The following is a 25,885-nucleotide window of genomic DNA, read 5'->3' on the forward strand; positions in this document are numbered from 1 at the left end:
ATACTAAGGTGACCAGATATTAACATTGGTAAAGCGGGACACCATTGACCCGGGGGGGGGGGGTTCTTGATTAAAAATTTGATCTAGATGGAGCAACAAAAAGTTTCATAGAACACATGGAACACAAAAATAGTATTGTAATATATATTTTTAAGAGCCTCTTCTGGCACAGAGTGGTAAGGCAGCAGACATGCAGTCTGAAGCTCTGCCCATGAGGCTGGGAGTTCAATCCCAGCAGCCAGCTCGAGATTTACTTAGCCTTCCATCCTTCTGAGGTCGGTAAAATGCATACCCAGCTTGCTGGGGGGTAAACGGTAATGACTGGGAAAGGCCCTGGCAAACCACCCTGTATTGAGTCTGCCATGAAAACCACTAGAGGACATCACCCCAAGGGTCAGACATGACCCAGTGCTTGCACAGGGGATACCTTTACCTTTTTATATATATATTTTAATTTCAACATAAGTACAATTTGCTAGGTACCCCCAGATGTCACTCCAAAAGTGGGACAATCTGGTCACCTTACATTATACCCTGTTGGGATCCCTGTCCTCACCCGGGCTCTGCCCCGGTCTCCAAACTTGGACTCGGCGACTCACTCCCAAAACGATCCTTCAGCTTCCACTCACTCCTGGTCACATCGCTCCCTTCTTCCCCACCGGCAACTGCCACGGAATGTCCAACTCTGTTGTTCAAGAAGGCCTCCCAACGGTCCCCGCCAGGGAACAAGGAACACCCCCCCAAGGGACTGAAGCAGGGGCTGGCAGGGGCTCCTGGGAATTGTAGTCTACGGACATCTGGAGGGCCGCAGTTTGACTACCCCTGGACTGAAGTGTGTTGAGCTTCCCAAGGATGGTGCCACCCAGCCATTGAGGGAGATGTTTTGGAATTCAGAGCTCACGTTCATATCTTGAATCTGTACATTTCTGTTTTAAGTGGGAAACCTCAACTCTTTGGAGGAAAGGGAAGGTGACTGTAAGCCGCTTTGAGACTTCTTCGGGTAGAGAGAAGTGGCATATAAGAACCAACTCTTCTTCTTCTTCTTCTTCTTCTTCTTCTTCTTCTTCAGTAATATCAGGGCTCTCTCAGCCTCACCTCCCTCACAGGGTGTCTGTTGTGGGGAGAGGAAAGGGAAGGTGAATGTAAGCTGCTTTGAGACTCCTTTGGGTAGAGAAAAGCGTCATATGAACCAACTCTTCTTCTTCTTCAGTAATCTCAGGGCTCTCTCAGCCTCACCTCCCTCACAGGGTGTCTGTTGTGGGGAGAGAAAAGGGAAGGCGAATGTAAGCTGCTTTGAGACTCCTGCCGCTTTTCTGTACCCGAATGAGTCCCAGTGCAGCTTACATTTGCCTTCCCTTTCCTCTCCCCACAACAGATACCCTGTGAAGGTGGGTGAGGCCGAGAGAGCCCTGATATTCCTACTCAGTCAGAACAGCTTTATCAGTGCTGTGGTGAGCCCAAGGTCACCCAGCTGGCTGCATGTGGGGGAGTGCAGAATCAAACCCAGCTCGCCAGATTAGAAGTCCACACACCTAGCCACTACACCAAACTGGCTCCAAGGAGACACCAACTATTCCATTACAGCTGGGTAAGGTAGCTGAGTTATCGAAAATGATAAAACTCACCTCGAGAGTCAATAGAAAATCGCCTGAAGAATACCAAGAACAAAGGCATTTTTATATGGATTACCTCTGCAATTGATCTACTAAGAAACCACCTATACTCCGAGAGGGGGAGGGTGGAAGGTCTGTGTTGCTATTTGTAATTGCTCATCATTCTTTCTGTTATTCTTAAAACCAAATAAAAATATTAATATTAAAATATTAATAACAATGGTAATATTCAGTTTTTATACTTTCCTTAAAGGAGTCACTGATGAAGTTCTAGAGACTGAAAAGTTTTGTTTACAAGTCTGATGTTTGGATGATTTATTAAAAGGCTCAGAGAATGTAAGTAATTCATCAGTGTCTTTTGTTTGGAGAACCAGCCAGGCTTTTATTGTTTTATGCCTCCAGAACAGAGCCGAATAACAAAACAAACAGACTGTAGGACTGTCTCTTCTCTCTCCCTTTCTACACAAAGTTGTTTCTTTCCCCAATGAAACGGTTTTATTCTTGAAGCAGCCTGGTCCTTCAACCATTTGCATATATGTCGGCCCTGGGTGGGTGGGTGTTGGACTGTCAAACTGCTCCCAGGTTATGGTGACGTTATGAATTAAAGACCTCCAAAATGTCCTATTATTAACAGCCTCACTCAAGGAGAGCCAGCATGGTATAGTGCAGGGGTAGTCAAACTGCGGCCCTCCAGATGTCCATGGACTACAATTTCCATGAGCCCCTGCCAGCGAATGCTGGCAGGGGCTCCTGGGAATTGTAGTCCATGGACATCTGGAGGGCCGCAGTTTGACTACCCCTGGTATAGTGGTTGAGAATGATGGCCTCTGATCTGGAGAACCGCTTTTCATTCCCCAGTTCTCCTCCACATGTAGCCAGCTGGGAGACCTTGGGCAGGCCACAGTTGTCTCTCAACTCTCCTAGCCTCACCTCCCTCACAGGGCATCTGTTGTGGGGAGAGAAAGGGAGGGTGATCGTCAGCCACTTCGAGACTCCTTTGGTTAGTAAAAAGCAGGGTATAAACCTATAAGATGTGTGTTTTACATTGAGCAAGGGGTCAGACTAGTTGGCCTGTTTGGGCCCTTCCATCTCTATGATTCTATGATGGGGACTGCTTGAGAAGGAAAGAATAGGACAGGGAACTGTGGCCCCCATTCAACTGGGTCAGTTTTCCGAGGTAGACGCTGCTGGGAGGGGCTGGAGCTTAGGACAGAGAGGCTGTTGGGTGGGAAGGAGATGTGGTTGCCAACTCCATGTTAGGAAGTTCCTGGAGATTTGGGGTAGGGACCGGGGAGGGTGTGGTTTGGGGGGGAGGAAACTCAGCAATGTATAATGCCATATAGCCCACCCTCCAAACCAGCTAGTTCTCCAGGGGAACTAGGGCTGCCAACCTCTAGGTCAGTGGTTCTCAACCTTCCCTTTAATCCAGTTCCTCCTTTTGTGGTGACCCCCAACTGTAAAACTATGCAAGGGTTCTTTCACAGAAATTAAACCGAAACGGACCAATGGTGTGAAAATCCATTGTTCATGATTGTACATAAATTGGGTTTTCTGCCGGGGTTTCTCAGTTCAGTTCTGTCTCTTGTCCCACCATGCCAATCTTGCTCTATTCCGCTGATCCAGACAAATGAACGCTTTGTCTCGATCTACCCCACAAGCCTGTTGTGTACTGTTGTGTACAGGGATGGCACCTCCCTGGCCAAGCTGCTTGTCCTGCCGCAACCCCTGCAAAATGTTGTTTGACCCCCAGAGGGGTCCCGACCCCCAGGTTGAGAACCACTGATCTAGGTGGTACTGGAGATGGGCTGGAATTACAGCTGTTCTCCAGGTGGCAGAAATCAACCCCCCTGGATAAAATGGCTGGGCGTGGACTGTACGCAATATACCCTGCTGAGGTTGCTTCCCTCCCCAGACCTGGCACTCCCAAGACTCCAACCCCAAATTTCCAGGAATCTTCCAACCTGGACCTTAAAAGGAACTGATTTCTGTAGTTTGGAGATGTGATTTCAGATCTCCATGTCCTACCTGGAGATTGGTAACTCTAATGGGAGAGAAGCAAGAAAGACCTCACTGGCAGTCTTCAAGCAAAGGTTGGATACACACTTTTCTTGGATGCTTTAGGATGCTTTGGTCTGATCCTGCGTTGAGCAGGGGGTTGGACTAGATGGCCTGTATGGCCCCTTCCAACTCTATGATTCTATGATTCTATGAAAAGGGGAGAGCTTATGGGGGCTTTTAGAAAAGAGAAGAAAGAATGGGAAGGGGAAAATGAGATTCCTCCCGCAAGTAATACTTGTTTACCCTTAACCTTGATCCGGAAGTTGCAGCTGGTTCAGAATGCAGCTGCCCAGGTCCTTACAATGGCCCTGTGAAGAATTCACATTTGACCTCCCTGGCAAGTGCCTGGTAACTGGACCCCAACTGGACCTAACTCCTGCATTCTGAACTTGCAGAAGCTTCAGCTTCTGAACACTCTTCAAGGGTAGCCCCAAGTAGAACACATTGTAGTAGTCCAGTCCTGGACCAGGGACCCTCCTTCTCAACCTAACCGACTTGACAAGAATGTGGTGAGGCTAAAATGACAAAGGGGAAGCCACGTATATTGTTCTGAGCCTCTTGGAGGAAGGGTGGAATAGAAATGGTTGAAACAGGGTTCAATGCTTCTAACCTCAACAAACGTGAGAACATGGAAATTTATAGGTCAGCTGCCACATGACCCCCGGTGTCATTGCCAGTTTTGTGGCTGGGACATCTACCTTGCGGCATCTATTATCTGACCGGCCCCATCTCTCCCTGGCAGCCATTTTGTGGTGGTGCCTTTCCCCTGCTCTCAGATTTTTAAACACGCCCTCAGGATCTCCTGGGCAGCTGAGTCTAAAAACTTGTGCTACCATTCTGTGTCTGATCATATCACTTTCACCACAGGCCCTCAAGATAAATCCAGCGTTTATTATCAAAGAGTTATCAACGCAGCAAGCTGACTTCTGTCAAAGGGGGAGGGTGGCATGCATAATGGAAGCAAAAGGTTTACAAAAGGGACAACGCCCTGATTTCTGTACAATACATAAATGATTCCTGTCTTGCATTCTGACCATGTTTGGGCAAGATATCGGGCTGGGGAGAATTGTACTTTCCTAAGGAAGCAACCGTGCCCGTATGTCCATTCAAACACGTTGCACACCATCCCTGCTCATGTTCATGCACCGGCTGCCTCTCGTCTGGCTTCCCTTCTTTCTTGGGACCGTCTCCGATGTAACACGCTCCTTCTCCACAGGCGAGTATCCACAAAACAAACGAAACACGTGGTGTAGCTTTGACATGCATTCCTTCCTGGGCATTAGAAGTATAAACCTGGCGTTCACATCACTCCATATGCACACCCAATTCCAGATAAACTTTGCTCAATGGATCTGTCTGCGTCGACTCCTATGGAATCAGTCTCAGCCGTGTTCTCTGGACCGACCGGACATGGAGGGGGCATTATAGCAGATTCCTTGATTTTTACCAGGACAAACAGGACCCCTGGAAAGAAAGTGAGAAGCACTGTCATTCTCGTCCCATCAACCCCATCACTAGGCAACATCTAAAAATCAATCCAGTATAATGTGTACAGGTTAAAACAATCACATATATCATCATCATCATCATCATCTACGCACCTAACGAGTGATTCATACTTCTGACAACATGCTGAATGTTCCAAAGACACCTATTGGTGGAATCTCCTCCCCTCAGGGCCAATTGCTGCTCTTGCTCAGGATTCCGCATCTCCCGTGTCCTATCAGGCCTGCTGTGAAGGGAGCCTGACAGGGAGGCCACAGAAAATCCCCTTCTCCCTTGAAACACTTCTGTGGCCTGCCTCTTTGCTGGGCGGAAGACGCAGTCAAGCCATGTGGGTCTCTTTTCCCCCACTCGCTGAACCTTTGAGGCCTACCATTCAAGGTTGTTGTGCAGATGAAACTGGATACCATTCTGGGGGTTCTTTTGCTTCCTGTTTCATCCGCACAACAACCCTGTGCAATAGGCCTCAAGAGGTTCATCTCCACAACAGCCTGTGTGGGAAGCCTCAAAGGTTTTCTTTTCTCAACAGCCCTATCCCCCCCCCCCCCAAAGTAGCCAATTCTGCCTCTACTGTCTGGAGACGAGCTGTAATTCCAGGAGCTCTCCAGGCTCAAGCTGGAGTTTGGCTACACCTAGGCTGGAAATATTCCTGGAGGTTTGGAGGTGGGCCTTAAAATGGTACAATGCTTCAGAGTCCACCATCCAAAGTAGCCATTTTTGCCTGCAGAGCTGATCTTTATAGTCTAGAGATGAGTAGCGATAGTAGAGATGATGGTAGAGGCTTGCGGACTGAGGTTGGGATGGAGTGGTACAGGTGTGTTCTACCTGGGCTATGGGCTTTGGACAGCCCTTACCAGCAACTGTTTGTATTTTGGGGTGCAGACAGACAGACCAACATGGCTCCTGCGAGTCTGGAAAGTGCAGGATCTAAATATTTACAGCCTGAAACTGTAAATAGTGAACAAGTAAATGGCTGGAGAGACATAGGAACTGAAGTGACTTTTTTCAACCTTGGCCTGGTAAATAAAACTCAGTATTTTCCAGGAAGGGCCAATGAAATCAAAGGCATCAGTGGCCCAGAAGTTCAAGTGGAGTTAGTTTTACAGAGAAGTAAAGAGTAAGACTTTGGGGGAAACTAAGTGATCCACTATTATGAGGCAACAGCTTGGCCTTGCAGACAACAACAGGGACCGCAGTTGCCAGCAGTAGGCCTCAGGCTTCAGAAGGGCAGAAAAACTGTATTTGCCAGGCCAATCAGAGGGCTGGAATGCTGCCTCCTCAAAGACCTGCCGCCTGCCCATTACTTGTCCCTTTTGAATGTGGCCTCCCTTCTCTGCTGCTCCCACAGCTCAGCTGTCAGCCCCCTTGGCTCTGCTGGGGCCTTGGAGGCCCACCTGCCTCCATGCCCCCCAGCTCCCACAACTCCTGAGATGATGACCTGTCTCTGTACCCTGCCCCATGCAGCTAGTGCTGCCTATCTGAGTGCCATCCATCCCCAAGACCTGCCTTCCTTATCAATGAGGAATGCCCCTGGCTGGATGTGCTGTTCCTCCCTCCCACTCCCCCATGTTCTCAGCATCCACCTACCCTCCTCTCGGGATGGCAGCTCTTGACGCCACCCCCCCCCAATTTTTGTAACCATTCTTTCCGGCCGGTCTGCATGCAAGAGCCTGCCCCTCCGCCGCCTGAGCTCCCCTGAAACACTTTATTTGCAGCTGCCTTCCTCAGACCAGACAAATGTGCAGAAAGCCATATCTGTCTGTCTGTCTCTCTGTCTGTCTGTCTCTCTATTAAATCCTGTCCACCTGGAGTAGCCTCTCTGGGGCTGAATCTGCATGGAGCTTTTATTCCAATCCCAGCTCAAATAAATCCCTCTTGCCTCCACTGAATGAAATTTCCATTTTGATTTTGTCCGATTTAAACTTTCCCTCTGCAACAAGCATGATTGATCCGGAGTGACCCTACCTTTCCCCTGCAATATCCTGGGTGTAAACTGCACGGAGCTTTTATTCCAATCCCAGGTCGATTCAGTCCCTGCTGTCTACACAGAATGCAATTTCTGTTTTGATTTGGGGCGATTTTAATTTTCCTTCTGCAGCAAGAAGGATTGATCCGGAGTGACCCTACCTTTATTGTGTGACATCTTAGTGCTTTTAACCCTCAACATTTCAAGATTCGGATTACCTCCATGGTAGAGACACTCTGATTGGACAAAGGTGGCCATATGACAAGCATGCCTTAAAGGAGAAGCCCCTAATTTCTTCCCCCCTTCAAGAAAACAAAGAAAGAGTCTCCATTTGCCTCCCCCCTCTCTTCTGAGCCTCCCTAACCATGTGCAGAACACTTTCCTGTTTCAATGGGGGGGGGGGGGAGAAGAAGACTCGAGTTCAAATCGATCTGAATTCAACAGGATTGACAATGGAATAAACAAAGTAAGTGCAGACTCTGCCCTAGAGTGCATATAACCCTCAGTATTTGAAAAATCGGCATGAGAAAGCATGAAGAGTTCTCTGCTTGTTCTGAACTTGCTGCTGAGCCTCCATGTTAGAGAAGCCCTGATTGGCCAAGCCTTCAGTTCAAAGGCTTCCTCGTTCCCAGCCTGCAACCCTGACTTAAAGGGGAAGCCCTAACTTCTCTCAGCAGAAACTCCAGAAGCCTTAACTTCTCTCAGTAGAGATTTGCCTCTTGGGTTTTTTTCCCTTCCTCAGCTATCTCCAATCTGCGCTTGGCTCTCCCCTTCTGAGCTTCCCTAACCACATGCAGAACATTTTTCTGTTTCAAGGTGCGGGGGAGGAAGACCCGAGTTCATATCGATTTGGATTCAGCAGGATCCACAACAGAATAAACAAAGTAAGTGCAGATTCAGCCTGGGGCTCCGGAGTAACCCAGGGGTTGCTAGTGATCCTGGTTGAGAATGACTTCTGTGATGGTTCTCCTGGTGAGAAAAGACCATAGTCAGCTCTTTTAGCTCCTTATGATCCTTCATCCTCTCTTTGATCAGCTGCCTTATTCTACCAGCCTCTGCACTGGTTTCATCTTCTCCTCCCCCCCCCCCCTCCCAAATACATAGAACCACTCACAGCTGATGAAGAACAGGATGCAGCCAACACAGCATCCAATAAAGGAGTAGGAGAGAACATAGTGGAATTGGATCTCCTCTGCCTCGCGTTCCTCTCTGAAGAAAGTGAGTTGGCTCATGACGGACACGCTGAACAGCACGATTGCGAGCAGCGACGTAAGGGCTGCGAATGCAGAGGAAGACAGAAAGAGATATAACCAATGGCAGACAGGCATGACCTAGACCAGGGGTAGTCGACCTGTGGTCCTCCAGATGTCCATGGACTACAATTCCCATGAGCCCCCTGCCAGCAAATGCTGGCAGGGGCTCGTGGGAATTGTAGTCCATGAACATCTGGAGGACCACAGGTTGACTACCTCTGCTTTAGACCACGGACGAGCTGGCCTGCATGATGGAGTTCTTCCGCCAGGCAGTTGGTTGGGGCCACTATAGAGCCCCATCATGCAGGTTGGCTCCCTCCTGTGACGGGCTCCCCTGGAAGAAATGGGATCTTTCCCAGGCAATTTCTTCAGTCACGGATGCAGTAAAGCAGGGGTAGTCAACCTGCGGTCCTCCAGATGTTCATGGACTACAATTCCCATGAGTTTGCTGGCAGGGGGCTCATGGGAATTGTAGTCCATGGACATCTGGAGGACCACAGGTCGACTACCCCTGATCTAGATGGCCCAGACTGGCCAGATCTCGTCTGATCTCAGAAGCTAAGAAAGACCGATCCTTGTTTTTTCTTGGATGGGAGGCCACTAAGAAAATCCAGGCTTAATGTGCAGAGGCAAATTGCCTCTGAGCATCTCTTTCCTGGAAACTAAGGGATTTCCTGGGGATCTGATAGCCATCTTCAAGTATTTAAAAGGCTGCCATGTAGAGGATGGAGCAGAGTTTTTCTCTCTTGTCCTGGAGGGACAGACAGAACCAATGAGATTAAATTAAATCAAAAGAAATTCCGTCTAAACATCCAGAAGAAGTTCCCGACAGTTAGAGCGGTTCCTCAGTGGAACAGGCTTCCTTGGGTGGTGGTGGCTTCTCCATCTTTGGAAATTTTTAAACAGAGGCTGGAGAGCCATCTGACCGAGAGTCTGATTCTGTGAAGGCTCAGGGGGGTGGCAGGTGACAGTAGATGAGCGATTGGGATGTGAGTGTCCTGCATAGTGCAGGGGGTTGGACTAGATGACCCAGGAGGTCCCTTCCAACTCTATGGTTTTATGATTCTATAATCCTAAACTCTGGCATGAAAAATCCCTGGGGATTTTGGGGAAGGAACCTAGTTTGGGCAGGGGGGTCAAGGAATAATCCCATAGAGCAGCCATTCCAAAGCAGCTATTCTTCCCCTCAGGGGAACTGATATCTCTAACCTGGAGAACAGTGGGAATTCCAAGAGATTTCCAGCCACTGCCTAAAGGTTGGGATTTTTACTTGAAACCCATGATGGGGTGGCCTTAGAAATCACTGAGAGTGATTTAAAGGCACTTTCCAACACCCTTTCCCCATGGCCCTGACCCCGTTGGCCCAAGAAAGCCCTAAGGGTCAGCCCTGGTTAGTCCCTGGATGGGAGAAGTTCAAAGTCACTACCCAGTTGCAGACAATGGTAAACTTGAAATTGGGGTCACTGTGGGTAGGGTAGGCAGGTTTGTTGTTTGGTCCTGCATTCTGCAGGGGGTTGGACTAGATGACCCTGGAGGTCCCTCCTAACTCTATGATTCTATGATTCTTTGATTCTATGAGTGTCAAGACAGCTGTGCTCAACATTAGAGTGACAAGCTTTTCTGCATTCTCATTTTCCTTGTATTGCTATTGCTTCAGTCCTCCCCCTCCCTTTTCTGTGGGTGTTTGGCTGGTCAATTCAATATTACCTTGGTTTACGTCCAGTGTACCTCCTATTTAAACTCAGCGAAAAGCTATGTATTATAAAATCAACCACTAGAGGGAGCAAAACACCTGGAGAACAGGAACCCCTGCCCTAAGCAACACGAGTGTGCATGCAAAGAAAATGAGAATATGGGAAAGCCCTGCGACCCCCATAACAGATAACTTTGAGCTTTATAAAGTTTTGTTTCATTCTGAGTCCTCTGCATTTCTGCTATGGGGTTTGTTTGATGAAGCTGACATTCAAGCTATGTGGGGACCTCGCAGAATGGGGAAGGGAGAGTGAGAAAGAGAATTTTGTACCTGTGGCAAGGCTCGTGATGAGAGGCCACTTGGATTGGCCAGCTCTGGGGTTGGAGATCAATCCTGCCGAAACTGCCACCAAGCCGGACAATGTGCTTATTGACAAAAGGATCCGACAAGTATCTAAAATCGCTGGGAAGGGGTGAAAAGACCAGTGATGAAGTGCGCAGGTCTCAGTTCCGGCATGCACTCATGTGTTGCTTTCTTTTCAAACTGTGCTCGGCATTTGGGGTCATAACTCATCCCGCACTTCCACATTTCACACCAAATGGGTGAAACCTCTCCTCTAATGCCACAATGGGTAACCTTTAGTGTGAGGAGTTAATTAATAAATTTATTTATTTATTTATTTATTTATTTATTTATTTATTTATTTATTTATTTATTTATTTATTTATTCACATTTATATACCGCCCTCCCCAAAGGCTCAGGGTGGTTTACACTAAACTGAGAACTATACAAATAACCATATGATTAATTAGGGTTCCTTTTTGCCCATTCCCAATAAATCACTCCGTGAGAAAAACGAACCTTTTGTATATTTTTACTGCAGCAGAAATATAGACACAGGGGAGTTCCCAAATCTGTGTGTAGAACAGAGGATTGCATGAGACTTTATAATATCCCGTTGAAGGCAGGGAAAGATGATGTCCTTTGGGTCGAACCAATAACCTGGGATCTCCACTCCTTGCACATCCCATAGGACCAACCCATTGCCATTATGCTAAGTCACAGGAAAAAGGTTACTAAAGTTCACTTGTTAATCTAAACAATTACACCCAGCCTTGCAAATTGAACATATCAGATACAGTCAAAAACAAGTTTCTGGGCCTTCTGTTGCGAAACAGTCTGGTACACCAAGCTCTATCTATCTATCTATCTATCTATCTATCTATCTATCTATCTATCTATCTATCTATCTATCTATCTATCTATCTATCTATCTATCTATCTATCTATCTATCTATCTATCTATCTATCTATCTATCTATCTATCTATCTATCTTCACCCCTTACTCCCTCACATACATATAAATAACTATAACATTAATATTACTAACTGATGATAACAGGGTATCATAGAATCATAGAGTTGGAAGGGGCCATACAGGCCATCTAGTCCAACCCCCTGCTCAATGCAGGATCAGCCCTAAGCATCCTAAAGCATCCAAGAAATGTGTGCATCCAACCTTTGCTTGAAGACTGCCAGTGAGGGGGAGCTCACCACCTCCTTTAAGCAGCCTATTCCACTGCTGAACTACTCTGACTATGAAAAATTTTTTCCTGATATCTAGCCTATATCGTTGTACTTGAAGTTTAACCCCATTACTGCGTGTCCTCTCCTCTGCAGCCAACAGAAACAGCATCCTGCCCTCCTCCAAGTGACAACCTTTCAAATACTTAAAGAGGGCTATCATGTCCCCTCTCAACCTCCTTTTCTCCAGGCTGAACATTCCCAAGTCCCTCAACCTATCTTCATAGGGCTTGGTCCCTTGGCCCCAGAGAGTGATTTAACAGAACAACATTAAACAGTAATAATACAAATAGGTCCAGGAGTGGAATGCCTTGATGGATGTCTGGGGGTGGGGGAGAGGGATGGGGCAGGGCCCCTGCAGATGTTGTTGGTTGTGCCTGGTCTCAACCCAATGCCTGGTGGAAGAGGTCCCTTTTGCAGGCCCTGCAGAACTGTTTAAGTTCCGTCTGGGCCCTGATCTCCTCTGGGAGCTCGTTCCACCAGGTGGGGGCCAGGACAGAGAGTGCTCTGGCCCCCGTTGAGGCCAGGTGGGCTTCTTTAGGGCCAGGGATCATTAGCTGGTTGGTGGCGGCGGAGCGTAGGGCTCTTTGGGGGGGCATAGGCAGAGAGGTGGTCTCTCAGGTACACTGGGCCCTGACCGCGAATGGCCTTGAAGGTAATTGCCAGAACTTTTAGCCTGATCCGGAATTCAACTGGCAACCATTGAAGTTGACAGCCATGCAATGCTGTTTATCTTTCCAAGTACTTTTGAGTTACGGCAAGCCTGCATTCTCATGAACACAACAGTTCCGAACGCCACGTCCAGTTCATTTCAGTGGACCTTGCACAAAAGAATACCTTGAGGGGATTGTTACCCTGGGTCAGATTTGCAAGTCCCCCATTCAGCCCCCCTTAAACACACCCACACGTCCTGCTTCAGGTAGCCATTTGGCCTGGATTATTATAATCTCTTTTGGACAGCAATTTAATGTAAAGTCTAGAGGACGAGCTCAGGTAGCATTATAGAGCTAAGCTAGAAGAGAGGAGAGGGAAGGGAATGGATGGGGAAAGGCCAGGGGGGACAGGAGGAGAGGAAAAAGGCAAGAGAGGGGACAGGAGGATAGAGGAGAAGTGGAGGAAACAGGACAAGATGGAAGATGGGGAAGGCTGGGAAAGGGGGAAAGGAGATGGGAGGAAAGGGACAGAAGGGACAGAGGAGGGAAGAGCTGATGGGAGGATAGGAGAAACATAAGAGGAGAGGAAGGGGAGGAGACAGTAAGGGTAGAGAACAGGAGGGAAACTAAGAAGAAGGCAGGAGAGGCACAGGAGGAGAGGAGAGGGAGGGGAGAGTAAGGGAAGGGTATCTGAGGAGAGGCACAGGAGGGGAACGTGAAGTGAGAGGGTAGGAGGAGAAGGGAGCAGAACAGAAGGAAAGAAAAGGTAGCTGAGGGAGGGGAGCTAACTTACGTGCATGCCCTGAAACTTCACGACAGGTGTTGTCTAAGCAAATGTTCCAGAGACCCAAGTTGATCTTGGAAAGGGTGCTGTTTATCCTGATCCAGTTCGGTGTGATCAAAGTGACAAACAGGAACAGGAGACCCACACAGCCTGAGATCCTGCTGTAGAACCAATACTTCAATATGAGCCGAACTTGTTCCGCATTTTCATATTCTGGGGAGGAGGAGGAGGGGGAGTATGCATTTACTTATTTAAGACATTGTCTATTTATCCTGCCTCGCCCATGCTCCAGGTGGCTCACAACATCTATAAAACACAAAACATTACCATTTTGTGAAAAGAAACAAGCCACATGGAAGAACACCCGTCAATCATGAACAGAACGGTTGAAAATCCAAACCCGCTGGTGCTCCAACCTGCTCTGGCCTGCCTCTTAAGCTTCTACTGAAGGACACAAAACGCTCCTCTTCCCCGCTGGTTCCTCTCGAATGACAGCAATTATTCTCTTCAGGCTAGGCCAGTGGTTCTCAACCTTCCTAATGCCGCGACCCTTTAATACAGTTCCTCCTGTTGTGGTGACTCCCAACCATAAAATGAGGCAAGGGTTCTTTCACATAAAGTAAACCGAAACTGACCAATGGCGTGAAGACCCATTGTTCTTGATTGTATAAAAATTGGGTTTTTTTCCCAGGGTCCCTCAGTTCAGTTCTGCCTCTTGTCCTACCATGCTGATCTCGCTCTTTTCTGCTGCTCCAAACAGATGAACGCTCTATCTCAATCTACCCTGGCCAAGCTGCTTGCCCTGCCGCGACCCCTGTGAAAGGGTCGTTCGGCCCCCAAAGTTAAGGTGACCAGATTGTCCCACTTCTGGAGGGACATCTTGGGGTACCTGGCAAATTGTACTTATGTTGAAATGAAAATAAATACATTACAATACTATTTTTGCGTTCGATGCGTTCTATGAAACTTTTTGTTACTCCGTATGGACCAAATTTTTTATCAAGAACCTCCCCCCCCCCCGGTCAATGGTGTCCCACTTTACCAATGCTAAAATCTGGTCACCCTTACCCAAAGGGGTCCCGAGCCCCAGGTTGAGAACCACTGGGCTAGGCGCCTTCCTTGATAAATGTTCACCGGTTCAGCCTAATCCTGTTTTGTGAATGTCATACCAGACATGCCGAACAAGAGGGGGCTATTTGTAATGTCTGTAGTCTGTTTCGAACACCCGCTCTCAGGATTTACACATATCCCCCCCCCCCCCATTGTAAGAATGGACAGATACAGATTTCCTCAATTCATGGCCACGTCACTCACCATTCCTGTCCATCATGATTTCTCCCTTTCCCTTTGCTCCCTAAATCTCTGGATTTCTTCACTTGCCAGATGCTGGCTTCTAATATTCCTATATCATTGCTCCCCTAGCCCTAGAAACCCGCTCGATAAGTTACATCTCCCTCCCTCACCCCTGGAACCTCTTCCCATCTCCTAGGGCTGTTCTGGAGTCCTCCAGCAAAGCTCTAACTGCCATAGAACCTTCATTAGCCACCCTTAGAAAGAACATCTTCATTCATTTATTTATTTAAAAACCAGGATCTCGGCAGGAAAGGGACAGCCGAAGGGATCAGATAAAGGGACAACCGGGCTTCCCAAGTGGGCTGGTTGGAAGAGGTGGCCTTCATTCCCAGCCATTAACCTCTCTTCCAAATCACCCGCCAAGAGTTTCAGAACTTGAGCGACAGCGAGGGATTGTGAGACAAAGAGGTACACCCTTGGTCGTATTTCTCCCTTGTGGCTCATACTTGCTTGAGGTGGGAACCATGCTGCTGGGGAAACCTTCTGGTCAGGCTATAAGACATTTTCCTCAAGGCTGTGCCCTTGGCCCTTTGGTTGGGAAGGGATCACCTCTCATTGCAAGAAAAGCAGTGCTCGGCTTAAAGGGAATCGTCACGGATGGCAGCAAGGCACGCTAGGCCATGGTCCCATTTCAGGAGGGTTGTTGTTCCCTCCCCTTCCTGGTTTAGTCTGGCTCTGAGCTAGAGGGAGAATCTGGACATGGCAGCAGTAATAATTGACATAACGTTCCCGCTTCCCCTGGTAATATAAAGAGGGGCCTGAGAATTAGCCCGGCCGCCATTGATGAAGTGGCGTGGGAGAGCAGAGGAGGATGGCGCAATAAAGGAGCATGTAGGAGACCGTGGGGGGGGGGGATGCGCAGCACGGATGTGCCACATCAGCAAAAGGGAGGGGGGAGGGAGCGAGTGTGTGGCACTATGAAAGGCGCCATGCGCTCACTCTCAACCGCTTTCCCCCCCGGCTGGCAGAGCATGCTGTTCCCACCCACCCATTATGTTATGGTTATGAAAGTGGTATATAAAGTTGAAGCATGTTGAATGCTTGTTTAAATCTATAACAGGGGTAGTCAAACTGCGGCCCTCCAGATGTCCATGGACTACAATTCCCAGCGAATGCTGGCAGGGGCTTCTGGGAATTGTAGTCCATGGACATCTGGAGGGCTGCAGTTTGACTACCCCTGATCTATAAGAATAAATGGGGGGGGGAAATGTCACAGCTGGTGGGAGACAAGGGGATAGAGCCTGAATAAGGAGACAAAACAAAGGGAAGGAGATGACTCCCTTTGGTTGGAGACATTGGTGAGAAGCAGCAACAAAAGATGGGGCCGACCCGGCTGGGTAGTCCCAGATGACTGGAGGAAGGTAGACTGGAGAGGGCTGAGGGAGGTCTATGCCTCCTGAAGCTTTCCAGCTAACCTTGGTATGCTATATCCCACAGCAAGCGATCCGGTGGCCTGGCAGGGGACCAGGACCAGATACCAATGGCACTGTATGGGGGCTAAGGGTCGGATGACCCAAAAGGCATTAGCCAGGTTCCCTCTCCCCTCGTCAGCCAACACTTTGTTGTGTTAGAAGTTAAATGAAAGCTGTGGCCTGTTTGCCAATAATTATATGGTTTAAGCTTCATCCTTGCCCAAAATCCATGCTTCCAAGTGAATCTAGTACATGCACTTTGATTGTTGCGTTCCGGCATTTATTTACTTAGAATCATAGAAGCATAGGGTTGGAAGGGGCCATACAGGCCATCTAGTCCAACCCCCTGCTCAACGCAGGATCAGCCCTAAGCATCCTAAAGCATCCAAGAAAAGTGTGTATCCAGCCTTTGAATGAAGACTGCCAGTGAGGGGGAGCTCACCACCTCCTTAGGCAGCCTATTCCACTGTTGAACTACTCTGACTGTGATAAATTTTTTCCTGATATCTAGCCTATATCGTTGTACTTGTAGTTTAAACCCATTACTGCGTGTCCTCTCCTCTGCAGCCAACGGGAACAGCATCCTGCCCTCCTCCAAATGACAACCCTTCAAATACTTAAAGAGGGCTATCATGTCCCCTCTCAACCTCCTTTTCTCCAGGCTGAACATTCCCAAGTCCCTCAACCTATCTTCATAGGGCTTGGTCCCTTGTTTCATTTACTTGTTTCATTTATGGTCTGCCTTTCCCCGAGACTCAAGGCAAATTAATTAGTGATAAATTGCAGTCGAGTTGCAATCAATTTATGACAACCCCTCCAGGGTTTTCAAGGCAGGAGGCAGTTTGCCATTGCTTGCCTCTAGCTCTCGACCCTGGACTACCTCGTGGTCTCCAGTGACTAATAAGGGCCAGCTCAAGTTCCAGGATCTGAGACTGGGCTAGCCTGGGCTACCCAGGTCAGGGCACAGGCAATTTGCCTTTGCCTGCTTCCGTGTGGCCACACTGAGTCATACTATCCAAATCCTTACCTGGCTTCAAAGTATCTGACAGCCTTGAGCTAGTCTGGGCTTTTGTTGTTAGGTGCGGTCTAGTCCGACCCATCGCGACCCCATGGACAAGGATCTTCCAGGCCTTCCTGTCCTCTACCATTCCCCGGAGTCCATTTAAGTTTGCACCTACTGCTTCAGTGACTCCATCCAGCCACCTCATTCTCTGTCATCCCCTTCTTCTTTTGCCCTCGATCGCTCCCAGCATTAGGCTCTTCTCCAGGGAGTCCTTCCTTCTCATGAGGTGGCCAAAGTATCTGAGTTTCATCTTCAGGATCTGGCCTTCTAAGGAGCAGTCAGGGCTGATCTCCTCTAGGACTGACCGCTTTGTTCGCCTTGCAGTCCAAGGGACTCGCAAGAGTCTTCTCCAGAACCAGAGTAGAAGTTGCCAATTTATCAATGTAATGTCGCTTGAGTTATTTGATTTCTAGACCGCCAACCTCAGTAGTCCAAATCTGAGCAATGTACAACGTTTTATAAAAAATTAAATATTAAATAGTTAAAAAGTTAAAATAACAATAAGGACTGTTCGGTAGAGAGTACTCAATCCTAGTCTCCTCACAATTCGGTTTCTGCCGTTTCTCCTGTCAGACAAAGGTCTCGATCTTCCCTGATTTGAATAAGATAGAACTGTGTGGGAGGGTAGGGCCCATAGAGTGTTGATGTTAACAATTCAGAGGCTCCAACGGAAAGCCTCGCAGAAGAGCTCTGTTCTACAGGACCCGTGGAACTGCTCAAGCTCTGGCAGGGCCTGGAAGCTTATAGCCCAATGATCTTGCTGGCCTCTAGGATGCGACTGGACTCAAATTGAACCATTAAAAAAACAATGCGATTATGAAGAAGAGTTGGTTCTTATATGCCGCTTTTCTCTCCTGAAGGAGTCTCAAAGTGGCTTACAGTCGCCTTCCCTTTCCTCTCCCCATAACAGGCAACCTGTGAAGTAGGTGGGGCTGAGAGAGCCCTGATATTACTGAAGAAGAAGTTGAGCTGGTTCTTATATGCCACTTTACTACCCGAAGAAGTCATAAAGAGGCTTCCATTCACCTTCCTATTCCTCTTCCCACAACAGACACCCTGTGAGGGAGGTGAGGCTGAGAGAGCCCTGATATTACTTTAGAAGAAGAACAGAATTAGTTCTTATATGCCGCTTTTCTCTACCCAAAGGAGTCTCAAAGCAGCTTACAGTCGCCTTCCCTTTCCTCTCCCCACAACAGACACCCTGTGAGGGAGGTGAGGCTGAGAGAGCCCTGATATTACTTTAGAAGAAGAACAGAATTAGTTCTTATATGCCGCTTTTCTCTACCCAAAGGAGTCTCAAAGCAGCTTACATTCACCTTCCCTTTCCTCTCCCCACAACAGACACCCTGTGTGGTGGGTGAAGCTGAGAGAGCCCTGATATTCCTACTCGGTCAGAACAGCTCTATCAGTGCTGTGGTGAGCCCAAGGTCACCCAGCTGGCTGCATGTGGGGAAGCGGGGAATCAAACCCGGCTCGCCAGATTAGAACTCCGCACTGCTAACCACTAACTATGCCAATAATATAAGACACAGGATAAAATAATGAAATAGTGTAGCATGCGCAACAAGGAATGCTACAAACTATCTTATCTAATATTATTCCAGGCATGCTGCTCCTACCATTTCAAGGCTAAATGGCGTGTTGCATTTTGAGTCCTGTGCTTCAGTTCTCTGATGCTGACTTTTCCTTCCCGCAGCGCCTCAACTGAACCTGCCCAATGAACGGCTGCATGGTGACGCATGGGGTCCTCTCCGCCATCAATCTCTTGCTCCTCCTCATCGTCACCGTGTCCCCCTTCTGGATGGTGTGCCACCACAACACAGGGGATGTCCACATGGGGTTGTGGTTCTCTTGCCCAAAGGAGAGGTGTGGCTACCTTGCTATCAAAACAGGTCAGAGCCAAGACAGTTTCAGATATCTCAGCCCCCCTTCTGTTTCCACCTGAAACCCCATGCCCACACCTTTCAATTTGGCTTTTCCTTTGTGCAGTTCAAGCCTGGGAATCTCTGTTTTTACCCTTTTCCAACTTAAGCTGGATGGAATAATTCCTAATAGGCCGCCCGATGGCTTCATTTCTACACCAACTTCCTGTATTGCAGCATTTTTAAGCAATGTTTTGAGAATTAATTCTATGTTCTTAATGAATGGCATCGCTAGTTTGGTGTAGTGGTTAGGAGTGCAGACTTCTAATCTGGCATGCTGGGTTCAATTCTGCACTCCCCCACATGTAGCCAGCTGGGTGACCTTGGGCTCGCCACGGCACTGATAAAACTGTTCTGACCGAGCAGTGATATCAGGGCTCTCCCAGCCTCACCCACCTCACAGGGTGTCTGTTGTGGGGAGAGGAAAGGGAAGGCAACTGTAAGCCGCTTTGAGCCTCCTTCGGGTAGAGAAAAGCAGCATATAAGAACCAACTCTTCTTTATTGAACGTATATTTTTACCCTATTGGTTAGTGGTATCACATGCCCTTCTAAAAAAACAGTATGCTTTCCACAACATGAAGGTCTGATCAATAAAGCATTAAGGATCAATAAATCAGACTCTCCTGTTCTGTCATGGTTAGGAGGTCAGCGTGAGATTTGGGAAACACTGGTTGAAATCCCCACTCTGCAGCGGAAGCATGCGGGGTGATGTGGGGACAGTCTTAGCCTAACCTACCTCACAGGGTTGTTGTTATCAGGGTAAAATGCAGAAGGCAAGACTGCTGTAAGCAGGGCAAAATGTTTAGTGGCTCACGGAAATGTTTTAATTTCTTTTAAAACCAGAAGACAAAACTTAGACTTTTAGAGTTGAAGAAAATGTTTTTAATTTTTTCCCCTCACATCAGGGGAAAAAATGAAATATCGCAGGCCCATAAAAATCTATTAGTTTCCCCTCTAGAGCAGAACGCATGGGTGGATTTCTGGGAGGGAGGGAGCAGGAGCCCTGTAGATGTTGCTGGTTATGCCTAGTCCCAACCCAATGCCTGGTGGAAGAGCTCCCTTTTGCAGGCCCTGCAGAACTGTTTTAGCTCTGTCAGGGCCTTGATCTCCTCCGGGAGCTCATTCCACCAGGTGTGGGCCTGGACAGAGAAGGCTCTGGCCCTGGTTGAGGCCGGGCAGGCTTCTTTAGGGCCAGAGATCATTAGCTGGTTGGTGGTGGCAGAGCGTAGAGCTCTTTGGGGGGCATAGGCAGGGAGGCAGTCCGTCAGATACACTGGGCCCTGACCATGTATGGCCTTAAAGGTGACTACCAGAACCTTTAGCCTGATCCAGAATTCAACTGGCAACCACTGTCGTTGATAGAGAATGGGCCAAATGTGGGTGTTGCTGTGAGGACCCTGGCCACTGCATTTTGGACCAGCTGTAGTTCCCGGATCAAGGCCAAAGAGAGGCCTGCATAGAGCAAGTTACAGAAGTCCAGTCTAGAGGTGACTGTTGCATGGATCACTGTGGCTAAGTGTTCCGTGGCCAGGTAGGGCGTTAGTAGCTTGGCTTGGCGGAGGTGGTAAAATGCCTACTGTGCTACTTTTGTGACCTGGGCTTCTATTGTGAGGGAAGCATCCAGGATCACACCCAGGTTCCCGACAGAATGAGCCATTGAGAGCTGCACACCATCCAGGGAGGGTAGCCACACTTCCTCACATGGACCCTTCCTAACCAGCCACAGGACCTACATCTTTGAAGGATGGTTTTTATATGCCATTTTTACTCTACCCGAAGGGGCTTACAGTCACCTTCCCTTCCTCTCTTCACAACAGACAACCCTGTGAGGTAGGTAGGATGAAAGATCTCTGACAGGACTGCTCGGTGAGAACAGCACTATCAGGACTGTGACGAGCTCAAGGTCACCCAGCTGGCGGCATGTGGGAGTGGGGAATCAAACTTGACTCACCAGATTAGAAGCTGCTGCTCTTAACCACTACATCAAACTGGCTCTCTACCGAGCTGGATCTCTGGCATTTATACAACACACTGACCTATCACCAGTGCTCATGGTGAGAAGCAGAGAACTGAAAACATCAACGAGAAGCAAATATTAGACTGCATTAACCCAGCTTTTTTCACCCAATCTCAGCCAATTCCATTCTTTACAACAGCCTCCAACCTGTGTTGCATTTCTCCATGAAGATCCCATGATCCTAAGTGGAACAATGCTTGGTCATCGTAGAGGACACTTTCCTCCTTTTTTGGCAGTGAGAAAAGTGGTTGGATCTACCCCACAACAAGAACTGAATCAGGCATCTTCAGCTCATTCCTAAGAAAAACATAGTAGGGGGGTCTGGTCTCTCAAGGCAAAATTGTACGTTCCTTTGTTCTGTTTAATTCCTTCCAGCTAGTCTGAACGTGGCTCAGGGGATGGCGATCATAGGCCTCGGTAGTTGCCTCTTTGCCTTGATGTCCTCCATGAGAATTTTACCTCATTTAATGAAATGGAAGATAAGTGAGAACTTGATTTCTTCGGTGGCTAACTTCATTACAGGTAAGGGAACTGTGGTGTTAATGGTAGTAACCCAGAGCCTTTTGGAGGATCTGCTGAAATTCACAGTGCAATGTGATCATTCTCCAGTTCCACCGAATTTTTCCACTGATTTGGTGAGGGAGATGGGTAAAAAAAGGATCGATAAAGAGACAAGATATGCCCTGATGGGCAGTAAGTTCAGGACAGGCAAAAGGAAATACTACTTTACACAGAGAATGATTAACATGTGGATTCACTGCCAGAGGAACTCGGTCTGAAAACTACAAATACTGAATTTCTACCACCACGTTTTAACTCCACGTTCCATCTAACCTTTTTCTGTGTGCTTAATAAAATCTCTCTTTTTAAAAACTTTAAATCGGCCTCAAGTGCCACCCACAAGGGGTTTAGGGGCTAAAAGCCAAATTATCTATCCGTGATCTGCAATTTAAAAACTACACACTACTTGAGCAGCTCAGTCAGAAAGGGAACAGAATCTTTTTATTTTTAAGGGGAAATTTTACCTCAGTGTGGGGGAAGTGTGAAGGGGGAACTGTCCTGTTGAAGCTCAATCTATCCTATGGAAGCACTGTAGGTTATAGCCAGCATAGACCCAATTAAAATCTCCACTCTGCCACAGAAGCTCCCCCGGGGATCCCAGGCCCATAATGCTCTCTTAATCCAGTCTAACTGGTTGCACTGAGGATATAATGGAGGATGGGAGAATGATAATAAGCTGGTTTTGATCCCTGCAGTGGCCGATTCTATATTACATAGGAATATGTCCAGCTTTAAAACCTCAAGCTGAAATCCTTAGGGAGCTATGCCAGACATAAGCTGATACAATATCAAATTGACCGTTAGAGGGATGGAAAACACACCAGGAACAGGAAACCTTTCCAAGCACCTGTGCGCTTACTCAATTACACCAGTTCTGCTGGTGCAGAATTATACAGCTAAGCTCTGGATGTGAACAAGGCTTTCACAGGGCCCTGATAAGGCTTCTGCTTTTGCCTGCAGGTTTCTGCATGCTCAGTACTGCAGTGATTATGCATTTCCGGCTCCGGCTTCTGACGGATGCAGGCATCACGCCACTGGTTCCAAACTGGGCTTTCTTCCTGAGTGGTGTCATATGTTTTCTGAGCTTCATGTTGGGTAAGTACGCCAGAAAGGAACAGGGGAACGGCGGTGGTTCAGTGAAGAGCCTTTGCTTCACATGCAGGAGGTTCAATTTTTGGCACCTCTAGCTAAAAGGATCAGGTAATAGATGATATGAAGGATCCCTGTATAAAACCCGAAAAGGAATTGTCAGTCTAGACCAGTGGTCCCCAAACTTTTTATCACCGGGGACCAGTCAATGCTTGACAGTTTTAGTGAGGCCCGGGGGGGGTAGGTAGGCTTTTGCCGAGAGACATCGCTGCCACCACCTGAGCCCCTGCTCCGCTCACTTTCCTGCCGGCGCCCCTGACTTCCCGCTGCCCGCAGTGCCATGCTGAGGGGGAGCCCCAGCCATGGCGGCTGCTGGAGAGCACTAAAGGTGAGCTGGCAGCAGAGTGGAAGGGCAGCCCCCGAGGCAGCAGCCGGGGAGGCGGACGAGGAGGATCCGCGACCTGGTACCAACTGATCTATAGACCGGTCCCGGTCTCCGGACCAGGGGTTGGGGACAGCTGGTCTAGACAATATTACTGATGCTAGATCAGTGGTCCAATCCAGTGTAACACAACTCAGTTTTGTGTGTTCATCTGTTAGGGACAGGGCAAGGCTTAGTGGCAGAAGATCTGCTCGACATGCAGAAGGTTCCAGGTTCCATTCCCAGCATGGAATAAACATATGGCAGGACAGAAATCGAATGATAAATGAATAAATATCATGTGTGACAAATTCAGTAATGACTATCAAGTGGCTTTCAGTCTACTCAAATTGCCAGTACTGGTCATAAATGATGTTCTGTTAGTAGACCAGGTCTCCCACAAGAGATTTCATACTACAGAATTGTATCATACTCTGGAATTCACTTTAATTGCTTTTGAGTGAATATATGGTATACAATTTATATTGTTTTTCTCTTGAGTCTAGCTGTTGCTGAATTTGTCATACATTATATGAAATTCATGTTTTGTAGCTTTTAAAAGGTTATTTATGCCACCTCTAAATGTAATACCAGAATGTAATTGGCTGCTAAGGAGGTCTATTGAAAAGCCAATTCAACTGGTGTGGTTTTCAGTCATTGCTTTGAATAATCGGTGACACTTATCACAGTTTATTTTAGAGCCTCAACTCAGTGATTTGTTCCTTGGTTTGAACCTCCAGGTAGAGCCTGGAGTTCACCAAGAACTAGAATGAATCACCAGACTACACGGTCTGTTTCCCTGGAGACAGTGGTAGCTTTTTTTTTGGGGGGGGGGAATGCCAGACTTTGACTCATCTCCCTTTTTTCAACAAACAGTGCCTTCCATGGGCACCACCCTCAATTCTGCAGGTATTCCCCAAGCTAGAGTTGGCCATCCATCTGCTCCATAAGTGGACATTCTTGGAGAAGATTTCATGGCTCCCCTTTTGCCTTGCTAGATACAAAACCATGTCATGACGTTTGTACATGAATCAGACCCTTGATCCATCAAGGTCAGCATTGTCTGCTCAAACTAGCAGCAGCTCTCACAGGGTCTCAGGCAGAGGTCCTTCCCATTGCCTGATCTTTTCTGCCGGGGATGCTGGATGTGAGGTTTCAGCTGATATCCCAATAAGCAGATTTCGCTGAAGAAAATCTCTTTATTAAGGAAAAAGCAAAGTGGGACATCTCCAATCTCTTGCTAAAACTGAGATACCTCTAAGCAAGTCTCTTTATATCTACACGTCCCCTTTTCCCCCCGATCCCAACTTTGGGTGCAAACACTCTGGTTGTCCCCTCCCCCATTACTTCTCACAGCGAAGCAAAACTAAGTGGAAGGCGACACAGCTTGGCCTGGGCTCTAAGGACATGGAGATAAACTGTGCCCAAATGCACAGCAGATTGGCAGCCTGTCCCTCCTGGCAGAATGGCAGAGATGGCAGATATCAGTCTCACACCCTGATTTCCTGTACCCTCTGCAAATTCATATCCCACCCCCACCCCCCACCACCAGCCTAAGCAAATGCTAGCACACAAAATGGAGTTACAGTAGCCATGGTTGAAGCTGGGGGATTGAACCGGGACCATCTGTATCCCAAGCAGATACTCTACTGCTGAGTCGCAGGGTTCATCAAGGTCTCAATTTCTTTTCCAGGTGTACTAAGTCTGGTCTGGTATCAACTGTTGGACTCAGCGCAGCAAAGGTTGGGCACCCAGAGGGGTCCCGTACAAGTGAAGGAGCCGACACTAGTAGATTTCATGGAGTCTTCAATATAGCCAATGGGTCCTGTCCCAAACAGCAGACAATTTGTTACCTGAGACTGGAGGCCTGGAAGCTTATTGGAGAACAGGCATTCTAAGTTATGACATTACTTAATCCACAAGCCAACTGGGACCTGGAAGAGCCTCTGTGAGATCACAGAACAGCAAGCGTGTAAATGACCTCTTTGAAAAATCATTTGCCAGAACCGACCTCTTAGATTTACTGTTCCCATCCAGTCTAAAGATATTTTCTCTTCTGAAATATTTAATAACATCATTTCTGCTAAAGCTTGTTCCCTGAGCTATGTCCGTCTCTCTTAGAGCGTTTACCATCTCCCATGACCTATAATTAAATCTCTGGCTTGAATGGATTTTTGGCCTCAGGACTGACAGATTATGTAATCTCTTTCTAGTCCCTATATTACTGAATAAGTTAGAAACCCAGATATATCTCAGAATGTTGATTTCTGGCCTCCGGCGCATAACTTTCAGCCTCTTCCCTAATACCAGAATTTAACAGCACCCAATTAATGTGAAGGGTGATACATTCAAGACCAGGGGTAGTCAAACTGCGGCCCTCCAGATGTCCATGGACTACAATTCCCAGGAGTCCCCTGCCAGCATTCGCTGGCAAGGGGCTCCTGGGAATTGTAGTCCATGGACATCTGGAGGGCTGCAGTTTGACTACCTCTGTTCAAGACAGATAAAACCCTGCATCACTCAGTTGTTGTGGAATTCACTGCCGGTGATAAGATTGCTTCCAAAGGGATCAGGAAGTTCTATCCAGTTGCAACCTGGAGGATTTTCAAATTTTAAAAAAGCAAAAATTGATGAAAGGCATTCCACATTTGGTCAGAGGTACTTTGCCCTTCTGCACATCCTTCAGTCAGAGTAAATTAAACAATAATTAATTATCTTTTTTTTTTAAAGTCCAAAGTACATGCATCCTTAATGGCCAGTGTCCTGGGAACTGCATCCATTCCTCAGACATTTTTTTTAAATTCCAATTTGAGATGAACCAGCAGGCTTATGTTCTCACAAAACAGTGGAGGTGGTGGGAAGTACCAGCAAGTTGCAACTAACTTATGGTGACTAGGATTTTTAAGGCAAGAGACATTCATGGTTGGTCATAATATG

The 25,885-nt window shown here is 47.7% G+C and overlaps 3 protein-coding genes across 4 annotated transcripts in view; 1 reads left to right on the plus strand and 2 right to left on the minus strand.

The window, feature by feature from the left end:
- The window catches only part of LOC143838930 (uncharacterized), a 67,965-nt gene that overhangs the window by 9,558 nt on the left and 32,522 nt on the right, over positions 1-25,885 (minus strand). The window contains exon 1 of one of the 2 annotated variants that reach the window (XM_077340821.1): positions 630-671. The exons of the other annotated variant lie outside the window; for it this stretch is intronic. The gene's annotated coding sequence lies outside the window, so the exon portion shown is untranslated. Of the gene's footprint in view, positions 1-629; positions 672-25,885 lie in introns of those variants that run through there. 2 annotated transcript variants of the gene reach the window in all.
- Positions 4,758-14,562, minus strand: LOC143838926 (uncharacterized). The gene is made up of 5 exons (XM_077340818.1): positions 14,424-14,562; positions 13,119-13,322; positions 10,417-10,548; positions 8,255-8,416; positions 4,758-5,135 (listed from the first exon to the last, which is right to left on the minus strand). The coding sequence occupies exons 1-5, from the start codon at positions 14,437-14,439 to the stop codon at positions 4,972-4,974; spliced, it is 678 nt and encodes a 225-aa protein (XP_077196933.1). The 5' UTR covers positions 14,440-14,562; the 3' UTR covers positions 4,758-4,971.
- Positions 14,626-25,036, plus strand: LOC143838927 (uncharacterized). Its single transcript, XM_077340819.1, has 5 exons — positions 14,626-14,870; positions 18,634-18,829; positions 21,253-21,399; positions 22,399-22,533; positions 24,642-25,036. Exons 2-5 carry the CDS (start codon positions 18,655-18,657, stop codon positions 24,761-24,763), a joined length of 579 nt encoding a protein of 192 aa, XP_077196934.1. The 5' UTR covers positions 14,626-14,870; positions 18,634-18,654; the 3' UTR covers positions 24,764-25,036.

This window comes from Paroedura picta, chromosome 5, assembly GCF_049243985.1.
Source record: "Paroedura picta isolate Pp20150507F chromosome 5, Ppicta_v3.0, whole genome shotgun sequence".
Taxonomy (NCBI): domain Eukaryota; kingdom Metazoa; phylum Chordata; class Lepidosauria; order Squamata; family Gekkonidae; genus Paroedura; species Paroedura picta.

What these genes read in the sequence shown, in the direction of transcription:
- LOC143838926 (XM_077340818.1), bottom strand. An exon ending in TGAAGTTTCAGGGCATGCAC is followed by an intron (nt 10,549 to 13,118) that starts GTAAGTTAGCTC and finishes ACCCCTTCCCAG; the next exon opens with CGATTTTAGATACTTGTCGG. An exon ending in CATCCTGTTCTTCATCAGCT is followed by an intron (nt 5,136 to 8,254) that starts GTGAGTGGTTCT and finishes CTTTCTTTCCAG; the next exon opens with GGGTCCTGTTTGTCCTGGTA.
- LOC143838927 (XM_077340819.1), top strand. Translation starts at nt 18,655, where the DNA reads ATGAACGGCTGCATGGTGACGCATGGGGTCCTCTCCGCCATCAATCTC. An exon ending in CTACCTTGCTATCAAAACAG is followed by an intron (nt 18,830 to 21,252) that starts GTCAGAGCCAAG and finishes AATTCCTTCCAG; the next exon opens with CTAGTCTGAACGTGGCTCAG. An exon ending in TTTTCTGAGCTTCATGTTGG is followed by an intron (nt 22,534 to 24,641) that starts GTAAGTACGCCA and finishes TTTCTTTTCCAG; the next exon opens with GTGTACTAAGTCTGGTCTGG.